Source organism: Festucalex cinctus, chromosome 21 (genome assembly GCF_051991245.1).
Source record: "Festucalex cinctus isolate MCC-2025b chromosome 21, RoL_Fcin_1.0, whole genome shotgun sequence".
Classification (NCBI taxonomy): Eukaryota; Metazoa; Chordata; class Actinopteri; order Syngnathiformes; family Syngnathidae; genus Festucalex; species Festucalex cinctus.
This window is the reverse complement of record NC_135431.1, coordinates 5,994,137-6,004,589: the sequence shown is the minus strand read 5'-3', so window position 1 is coordinate 6,004,589 and position 10,453 is coordinate 5,994,137. Positions and strand designations below refer to the sequence as shown.

The 10,453-nt window shown below is 39.4% G+C and overlaps 1 protein-coding gene, 2 long non-coding RNA genes and 1 other non-coding gene across 5 annotated transcripts; 3 read left to right on the top strand and 1 right to left on the bottom strand.

Moving 5' to 3' along the window:
* Positions 1–756: 756 nt before the first annotated feature.
* LOC144010886 (uncharacterized) lies at positions 757–3,802 on the top strand. Of its 2 annotated transcripts, none has more exons than XR_013281380.1 (3): positions 757–2,388; positions 2,487–2,622; positions 2,708–3,802. It is a non-coding gene; the product is annotated as an uncharacterized LOC144010886 (long non-coding RNA). The 2 variants fall into 2 exon arrangements; XR_013281381.1 differs by having other exon boundaries at positions 2,482–2,622.
* LOC144010885 (meprin A subunit alpha-like) lies at positions 3,388–7,286 on the bottom strand. The gene is made up of 10 exons (XM_077511404.1): positions 6,478–7,286; positions 6,360–6,384; positions 6,225–6,269; positions 6,119–6,159; positions 5,945–6,020; positions 5,386–5,503; positions 4,881–5,056; positions 3,877–4,050; positions 3,716–3,790; positions 3,388–3,605 (listed from the first exon to the last, which is right to left on the bottom strand). Exons 1-9 carry the CDS (start codon positions 6,529–6,531, stop codon positions 3,741–3,743), a joined length of 759 nt encoding a protein of 252 aa, XP_077367530.1. The 5' UTR covers positions 6,532–7,286; the 3' UTR covers positions 3,388–3,605; positions 3,716–3,740.
* LOC144010887 (uncharacterized) lies at positions 3,828–5,508 on the top strand. The gene is made up of 3 exons (XR_013281382.1): positions 3,828–3,916; positions 4,189–4,251; positions 5,432–5,508. It is a non-coding gene; the product is annotated as an uncharacterized LOC144010887 (long non-coding RNA).
* Positions 7,287–7,338: 52 nt separating the features above from the next.
* trnas-gcu (transfer RNA serine (anticodon GCU)) lies at positions 7,339–7,420 on the top strand. The gene has a single exon. It is a non-coding gene; the product is annotated as a tRNA-Ser (tRNA).
* The last annotated feature ends 3,033 nt before the right edge of the window (positions 7,421–10,453 follow it).

Genomic DNA, 10,453 nt, shown 5'->3' with positions numbered 1-10,453 from the left:
TAACGCTTTATTTATTGCTACAATAGAACAGGAAGATAGGCTTCATGCAATGGAATGGGAACGCAGGCTTCAAACAGCAAAAGAACCACTAATGGAACAGGTAGCTAAAACGGCAATGGGGAAAAAAGCGCCATCAACTTCGCTGCAAACTGAGATCACATTTGCAGAGAAGATTCTGCTCAAATTAACAGAAATCGAAGAGAGGGTCAACCCAGTGTCACTAGAATGTGATGCTAAGCTTGGAGAAGCCACACTGGAACAGGAAGAAAAGCCAAAAGAGTTAAAAGGACAGGAGGGTATAGCAGCAGTATCTCAGGAACTTAAAGCAGCCCTGGAACAAGCTAGGCGTACAGCAGCAATAGGTGAACTTTTGCGTGGAGCAATCAAGCAAGAGCTTTGGATTAGCGTCTATAATCGTTCAGCGAAAGGAATGTCATTCCTCCAGCAGTTGGAAGCAATATATAAAAGATCAACAAGTGGACAATAAGACAAACAACCGTGAGGAGACGGTGCGGAGTTGTTGGATAAACAAAAGTTATTGCACTTTGGCACCATAGCACATTACCATCTTCACTTCGATCTCACAAAACATCGTCTACAACAGTGTTTCTCAACCCTGGTCTTCAGGGCACACTATCCAGTCTGTTTTCTATGTTCCCATATTCCCAATGCAGGTGATTCTAATGACAGTTCATCAGCAAGCTCTGGAGAAGCCTGATAACAATCCTCACCTGTGTTGGAATCGGGAGACATGGAAAAACAGGCTGCTAGTGTGCCCCAAGGACCAGGGTTGAGAAACACTGGTCTACAAAGGCGATGCCTTGGAGTACAGACCCTTTATGGTGTCGGTTGAGCATTATATGGAGAGTAACAGAGGAACAATGACCGTCTATACTTTCAAGAGCAGTACACATGCAGAGAGCCCAGAGAGATAGTAAGAAGTTGTATGTACATGAAACCACACCAAGGATACCGTGAAGCAGAGAGGGTCTGGAGGAACATTTTGGAAATGCTTACATTGTTGCTACAGCATGTAAAGCTTTGAGCTGGTCTTCTATAAGGACAGACAATGGCAAAGCTTTACATAAACTTGCTCTGTCAACACGTATCACTACACCGTCAGATGCAGCCTGAGTCAGATGATGTCACTAACATGCAAGCCGCCATCGACAAAAATTTCCAAACAAATTTAGAGAAAAGGATTATAGGGTTCGCCTTTTTCCTTGATAAGCCAAATAGAATTGCCTTTGTCACTGTTTCTCAACTCTGGTCCTCGATCAGGGCACACTATCCAGCTCTTTTTCCATGTCTCCCGATTCCAACTCAGGTGAGGTTCGTTTTCAAGCTTCTCCAGAGCCTGCTGATGAACTGTCATTGGAATCACCTGCATTGGGAATAGGGAGACATGGATAACAGGCTGGATGTTGTGACCTGAGGACCAGGGTTGAGAAACACTGGTCTATTTTATGGATTTAGTGGAATTTGTTAAAAGAAAGGCTAGGATCTCACTGTCATCGGTTTGGTGAGATCAAGGACAATGTCAAGGGCCAATCTAAGCCTTTAGAAAGTCTCATGACGAAAAGGAGACATGGTAAAACGTTTTTCACAAGAAATGCTACACTAGTGATCAAAACCCAGAGCAGTCAGTGTATACATAGAATACAAATAACCATATGTATTTGATCTCATTTGTATACAAATGAATGTGTATCATCAATTTAATTCTGTTGTGGTTCATATTGATCCCAAAGATCCAGACTTGATTCTGCTAGGACTCCACCTGTCCTCTTGATATATAATCAGCAGGGTTTTAGAGTGTATATGTGCTTCCACTGTGACACAGTGGATACTTACAGAATTTCATAAACCTTGTTGGTTATAAATGTACGGAATCTCATACTTCATTGTTGATGGACAACAACACACCTATGCTATTTGTCCAGAAAAGAGTCCAAGCTGTACATATGTGGAACTCTGTCCTGAAGTTTTTGTCCATGTGCTCGGCTAAAGTTGCCACAGTTTATTCCAAGTGTGAATTGGTAGTCTTGAGGGTACAATGTATTTGATTGCAGCTATTCCACTGTAAACTCACTGTGCCATATCCATATCCCCTGGCTTTGCAAAAATGATGACGCTGAGCAAATATTCTCCTAAAATGTGCTGGTTTGTTCACATCAAACTCGCTGAGCAGTCAAGACTTTTCATCCATTCGGAGACTATTGATGGACCAGAACTTCTGGAATGATGGCGTCCCAGCTCAGCTGCAGTCTGCACAATTCCTGTAAGATCTGTTTTGCAGGTAGAACTACTGGTGCCAGCATTCACAGCTGGTCCCAAATGAAAGTGACCATGCAAAAAGGATCTGGTGTGAGACGTTTGTCTTGAATGGTGATTTTAAATTTCAAACAAAATATCAAGTCATTGCACTCAGAGCTCCAAGGGAGTGAATCATCCTGATCTTTAACTTGTTTCATTTTCAAGTATAGTTGCCAGCACCATCTGGCTGTTGCGGACCCATTAGACTGAAGTCTTCAGGTCATGACACAGCAACACAGCTTCATGCTCGCTCCAGCAGGTCGTAAATGGAAGTGACCATGGAAAGGATGCTTCTTCTAGTGAGAGGTTTGTCTTCTGTACTCACAGAGACCGCTCTAAGCAGAGAATCATCCATGTCATCTTTAACTTCTTCCACTCTTCTCATTTGCAGGTATGGTCGCCAGCGACATCCGGCTTTTGCTGATCTACTTTGTGTCACTTTTGACAGCCTTCAGATCATGACACAGCGACACAGCTGCTTCCTCACTACTGCCTGATCCAGCACATCATGGAAAAAGGCATGAATGGACTTAAGACGCAACTTAAGACTCAAATTGAAGTGTTAAAATATTATTTTTATAAATATCATATTTTTCACCCGCACATGTTTTAAGAATTGTGTAATGGACAGGAGGCACTTACTGTGGCACAATGACGGTTGCCCCTATTTTCCTCTAAAGTGAAATAATGTTGGCGAGGTCGGGCCGGAACCAGCGTTTCCATTCATTCAGATTGTTCAAATTACAGCCGATTGCGTGTGCTTTGCTTGTCGACTGCGTCTCAGCTGCGTCGTGCCGGAGCCCGCCGCACGGATATTTCTATTTTCAGCTGTAGAAGGTAAGCGGCGGTCGAGCCATTGGCTCCGACACTACCACTACAAAATCATGTTTCACGTTCAAAAATGCGTCTCCATTATCAATATATCTGGCACAGTAATTCAGCATTCAGAGAAGAGTACAGTAGCCAGCATGATATGTTGAACATTGTTTACATCGTGTGTTTCTTTTTGCAGAAGAAAATGTTTTTTTATTAAAAAAAAAAAAATGTCATAAAGTCATGAATACACCAAACCAATGCTCAGATATTGTTTATGGTTATATAAAGATTAAAGATGATTTGCATTATATACATGCATTTTAATAGTCATTAAGTATGTCTTCATCAGTATTTGGTTAAATCACAGGATGTTTGTAATGTAATGGCCAAATATTAGAAACACCCACGCAGTTGATACCATACTTTGATGATGACATCTTGCGTCACGTGCTGCTCTCGTTCCAGAAACATGTCTACATTAAAAAACAAAAGAACACATTGCTTTATATAAGTGGTACATAGAATGAAAGAATGTAATCACCTTTCTATAACAAAGTTTTTTTTGTTTTGTTTTTATTTTTACCTGCTGGTAGTTAGCACAGTTGCAATTATTCAGTTGTTTTAACAGGGACTTCTGTTTGGATCAGTGGTGTTATATCTGCAAAAGGATAAATAATAAAGAGGTCTTTCAATCAGTTTCAACACCAGCATTGTCATCATTACAGTCAACTCCAGACTACGAACCCTCAAAGTCGATGAAGATGATGAGATCGCCGTTCTTAAGGTAATTACTCCGCCGAAGGTCAAAGTGCTTGACAAAATTTCTCCAACCCCAAGATCCTCCTTTGTGGCAATCACAGGAAGGGTCATATTCCCCCACCTTTGCAGGGTTGTCCCAAACGTACTTTCCATTTGTTTCTAGAAAGACACACACAAAAAAAGTTAGAGCGTATTTTGAATAGTGTCAAACATGATCAACATGCATAGCTGTTGTGTGTTGTGTGTTGTGTACGAATCAGAGTAGAAATTAGTTAAAAGTTTTCTCACTTCCAAAAGGAACTGGCTGGAACGAGGACATAATCAGGAATACCAGCGTTTGCGGTGCTCATTTCATATCTGGTAAGTTATCGTTGCTATTTGGTCAAACTTGCCCTCTAAGTCTTGAAATGTTAAGTAAATTTAAAACAAAATTCTGTATTGAAATCATGATGTAGTATGGCCTGTACATGGCCACACATCACATATTTTGGAAGCATCCAAAGACTTGAAAGTTGGCAGTTTCTCTTTAGGGTAAACACTAGCGTTCTCCACTAAATTTTGATGAATATCTGGCGAGTGGACATCATGCCACTTTGAAACATCTCCCATGCTGTAATCCAAAGTGGATCCGAAATGTCTTTCTATCTGACAAGTTAGTTTTTAAAAGTAATTCTTGCAAACCTTTACAGTTAGTCATCTTATGTAGATGTAAACAAACCCCACCGTCCATCTTTGTTTGCTGTCTGCTCAGAATCTTGCTTGGCTAAATGTGAATCTTCTTCCGATCAAAAAGATCACAGACTGATGGTGACATTTTTGGCAAGAAAGTACCGTATATAAAAGTGATCTATGTGAGTGTCTATTAACTGTTTGGTACCAATGGTCTGAATCCCAGGTAGAACTATGAAGTATACCTTACCTTTTCTCAAATCTGTGTGTCCCAAAATGTCACGTTAAGACTTCTAGTTTTGAGAATAGCACAACTTTACCTGGTTGAACTTGATCCAGCCAGATGTCCACATAGTCATCCCTGTCTGTACGGGACTGCTCATGGTAAAAGCCCAAAGCGTGGAGGAGCTCATGTTCAATCACTGCCTTGTGGTCGCAGCCTGACCCTAAAGACAGAATCTGACCAGTCTGCTGGTCTCCAACACTGGAGAAACACCTACAAGAAATTCAAGTAGAGTTTATTTGAGCACTATGTTTGATTTATATTGAGTTAGCCGGATTGCAGAATCTCCACAAAACTGGATGGGGGAAAAATTGGACCCTTTAAATTCACAGGTTAAGCTAGAGATATAGTTTGACGAAACCAGAATATTTGAAATTTTCCCAGAAGTGAGGTCATGAGAACGTTCAAACCACTCAGAATTGACACTGTACTGCCTGTTGTTTATATTTTTTTCAAAAGTTTTGTTTCATTGTGATTACGAAAAAACGCATCAAGAAATGATTAACTGCATTACGCAACAGGTTGGAAATCGCAAGTCATACCCTCCTCTCTTCTCAAACTTGATGAATGTCTTCTCTCCTTCATAAGGTTTGAAGTCAATGCAAGATTTGAGGCGATACATCTCAAAGGCCTGGTGCACGCAGCCTTTGGCGTTTAGATCTGAGGAGTAAACAAGGTATGAACACTTCAAATAAAAGCTCATTAAAACTTTACGACGGTACTGTTTACAGCAATTGCAGTTGTTTCACCAAAACACTGTACGGTATTTTCAAAAGGATGGTGTTCTTGAAGGAAATAAGTCCGTTTCCATCAACATTAAAATTAATTTTCTGGGCCTCTTTTCCTCTTCAGAGTCACGTGACTTCGGCCGAAAGACTAAAATTAAAAACACTGAACTGGTCACCAGTCCATCGTAGTGCATGAATAGAGATAGACCAGAGATACTTGACTGGAAATGATTAGCTTGTGTATTGCAAATGTAATTTATATTTTCCTTGTGTCTCCCTAGTACTATTAATAAAAGCTATGCTCAGTAAACAACCATTGATGTCTTCTTACTGAGTTTGTAATGGTGTATTTACAGTATACACATGGACATACCTAAATCGTCACCCAGAATGTAAGGAATAGGAAATTTCCATCTGTATCTTTTGTCCTTCACGGCATTCCTTCCTTTCTGAACCATGCAAGAAAAGATGGAAGATATAAGATAGCGATAAAAAAAAAAAAAAAAACGGTGAAAGAATTAGAAAAATATCCAAAGAGCTCGCTTACGTCAATGAAAATGTCACCCTCAAACAGCTTGATATCTGACCCTGCAGAAGAAATGCAAGCAAATTAAAATTTGAAATTTGATTAGCTTTTTTTTTTTTCATCTCACCATCGTTGAGGAATGGGTTCAAATCTTCACCGTTCTCATATACCTCTGTAACAAAAATATGAAGTCGTAACCAACAGCTTTTTCCACACGCTGACGTCATGTATACAGTATATTAAAAGTAATCCTTTGACATACCATGCACCGCAGGTGAAATTGGTATCTATGAATAATGAAAGCAATATACAACTTTAGTATGTCATCAAAAAGTGAAAAAAACAAAACATACTTGTGATAATAAATGTACAATACTTACAATATGGAAGGAAGTGAGAGGCACAAGGCTAAACAATAAAACAGCACCAAACATCTTAATGCTGACCGTCCGTCACCAAGTGTAAAAATGACAAGACGGCACCTGCAGCCCTTGCGAAGGCTTACAATGAACTTTGAATCAACCGATGATAGCGTCCAGTACAGGAGTAGTAAGAATTCTGTTATCTGCCTGTGCAAGGCTGATGTGTGAGTGTGATCATAACAAATTATATAGAGAAGTATCCTCCATAGTTTGCCTCGTGAAGGCAGAAAATCATCCATCTGAGGAGTTCTGAATTTGCACATTGATGTTTTCATCAAACGTCAAAATTAATTAGAATCAAAATCTTTGGGGAATTAAAATAAAATAAAATACATGCGTATTGGCTTGTTTTTATTTGTTTTCTCCCAAGTCATCATTACCATACATACTCTTTTTCTCTCCAAAGGTGCTTTGACAGTTTTAGGTGTAGTGTGCTTTTCATACCACGAGGGGGCGGACGAGGATAGGGAAAGTTTGCTTTGTGGGCAGCTATGGTGAATTATTTGTTCCGTTTTGTAATGTGTTTCGTTTCGCTGTCTTTTAATGACTAGAAATGGCGGCACAACACATTTTTAATCTTTAACTAATGCGTCTTCATGTTTTGAAGTAAACTGGAGTGAATTCGTTCGATGTGAACGTGACAGTAAACGCTCGTGTAAACGTATAGGATAGACGTGGTATCTTTGAAGTGTTATCGTTAAAATCCCATAGCAATTCTTTTGACGTTTTAATAAAGGACAACCTTTATCTATGTAATCCCACAGCCGTTTTAATAAAGGACAACCTTTATCTATGTTTACATAAACACATGACGCTCACGACGAGGTGGCCGAGTGGTTAAGGCGATGGACTGCTAATCCATTGTGCTCTGCACGCGTGGGTTCGAATCCCATCCTCGTCGAAAGCTTTTGTTTTTAAAATGTCATGTGTTCAAAGCGCATAATTATGACACGCTCTCGTAACAGAATTCTCTTTTATATAACTCTGATTCACCTGTTCAGAAACAATAGATAATTTTTGAAACGTCACGTGTTCAAATACCATGATTTTGAAACGCTCTCGGAACTGGATTCTCTTTTATATAACTCTGATTCACCTGTTCACAAACAATATATGGGGTATATGCCACGGAAGAGGGACTTCCCTCTTTGCACATCAGCTTTGATTCCGGTTCCGGGTTGTGACGTGTGGGCCGAGTTCCAACACTAGCATCCCCCACCCCTGCGCCGCCCAACCGCCTGCTCCCGTCGATGGGCGGGGGCACGCAGGGCTTCTCAGCTCTCTGAGGTGCTTCAGAAAACTGACAGACACACGACACACTCGCAGCCATCGACGGGAACGCGCAACCGAGGGGAACAAAGTCGGAAGTACAAATATTGGGACGCGGCCCACACGTACTATACATGGTCCTTTAGAAAGAAAAAAGATTTGCTATAGATTGTTATTTTCTTTGAAATAAATATGCCTTACTATACATGGTCGTTTTTTTGGGGAGAAAAAAAAATGCCTTACTATACATGGTCGTTTTTTTGGGGAGAAAAAAAAAATGCCTTACTATACATGGTCGGTTTTTTGGGGTGGAAAAAAACTGCCTAACTATACATGGTCGTTTTTTTGGGAGAAAAAAAAAAGCCTTACTATACATAGTCGTTTTTTTGGGGAGAGAAAAAAATGTCTTACTATACATGGTCGTTTTTTTGGGACAAAAAAAAATGCCTTACTATACATGGTCGTTTTTTTGGGGAGAGAAAAAAATGCCTTACTATATACATGGTCGTTTTATTAGGGGGAAAAAAGTGGTGGTCCTTATGCATGCCAGATCCGTCGCACCAGCATCTACTGAAACTCAACAGAAGTACCCTCTCCCTCCCACAGCCCCTTGAATCAGTTGGTGCTGGTGTCTGTGGTTCTCACTTTGCATTATCTATCCTTCCCTCCTTCCTCTCTTTAGTTTTTCCTCTGGTCACTTGAGATCTTAATTTATTAGAAGTATGAGGTTTCTGGGGTTGGCATAAGACTCTGGTTTTGTAACCACGCAGGAGGGGTCTTGTTGGTGCTGGACTTCACCTTGATGGATTGGATGTACTGGCTTCTATGGATCTCACTCTGCCTTATCGATCCTTCCCTCCTTCCTCTCTTTAGTTTTTCCTCTGGGCTCTTGAGATCTCGCTAAATTTGCTGGAATTTAGAGGCTTCCGGGGTTGGCGTAAGACTAAGACAGGAAGTGTTTGGTCGGTGCTGGATTTCACTTTGATTTACCTTTCTTTTCTCTTTATTTCTTTTTTTTCTTCTGACCTTTTCTCTGGTCTCCTGACCATTTAAACCTCACGACTCTGGCAAGATTCTGAAGTACCTGGTTAAGGCGAAGGGTAATGGGATATTTATAAGGTTTTAGGTGAATGAATGAGTATAAATTTATACGTATTTGCACGCACGCACACGCACGCACGCGCACGCACGCAAACGCACGCACGCAAACGCACGCACGCAAACGCACGCACACATACACACACAAAAAAAAAAAAAAAAAGAGCAATGATGACAAGACGTTGAATCGGTAAGACTACCGAATGAACAATTCTGAGCTCTTTAAAAAAAAGAAAAAAAAAAAAAAAAAAAAAAAAAGGGGGAAAAAAATGCCTTACTATACATAGTCGTTTTTTGGGGAGAAAAAAAAATGCCTTAATATACATGGTAGTTTTTTTGGGGGGGGTAGAAAAAAAATGCCTTACTATACATGGTCGTTTTTTTCTGGGAGGAAAAAAATGCCTTACTATACATGGTCGTTTTTTTTGGGGTAGAAAAAAATGCCTTACTATACATAGTCGTTTTTTTGGGAGAAAAAAAAATGCCTTACTATACATGGTCGTTTTTTTTGGGTGGAAAAAAAATGCCTTACTATACATGGTCGTTTTTTTTTTGGGTGGAAAAAAAATGCCTTACTATACATGGTCGGTTTTTTTGGGTGAAAAAAAATGCCTTACTATACATGGTCGTTTTTTTTGGGTGGAAAAAAAATGCCTTACTATACATGGTCGTTTTTTTTGGGTGGAAAAAAAATGCCTTACTATACATGGTCGTTTTTTTAGCAAAATAAAAAATGCCTTACTATACATGGTCGTTTTTTTAGCAAAATAAAAAATGCCTTACTATACATGGTCGTTTTTTTAGTCAAATAAAAAACGCCTTACTATACATGGTTGTCTTTTTTGGGTCGAAAAAAAAAATGCCTTACTATACATGGTCGTCTTTTTTTAGGTGGAAAAAAAATGCCTTACTATACATGGTCGTTTTTTTTGGGTGGAAAAAAAATGCCTTACTATACATGGTCGTTTTTTTGGGAGAAAAAAAATGCCTTACTATACATGGTCGTTTTTTTTTGGGTGGAAAAAAAATGCCTTACTATACATGGTCGTCTTTTTTTTGGGTGGAAAAAAAATGCCTTACTATACATGGTTGTTTTTTTTTGGGTGGAAAAAAAATGCCTTACTATACATGGTCGTTTTTTTTGGGTCGAAAAAAAAAATGCCTTACTATACATGGTCGTTTTTTTGGGGTGGAAAAAAAATGCCTTACTATACATGGTCGTTTTTTTTGGGTGGAAAAAAAATGCCTTACTATACATAGTCGTTTTTTGGGGGAGAAAAAAAAATGCCTTACTATACATGGTCGTTTTTTTTGGGTGGAAAAAAAATGCCTTACTATACATGGTCGTTTTTTTTGGGTCGAAAAAAAAATGCCTTACTATACATGGTCGTTTTTTTGGGTGGAAAAAAAATGCCTTACTATACATGGTCGTTTTTTTTGGGTGGAAAAAAAATGCCTTACTATACATGGTCGTTTTTTTTGGGTGGAAAAAAAATGCCTTACTATACATGGTCGTTTTTTTTGGGTGGAAAAAAATGCCTTACTATACATGGTCGTTTTTTTTGGG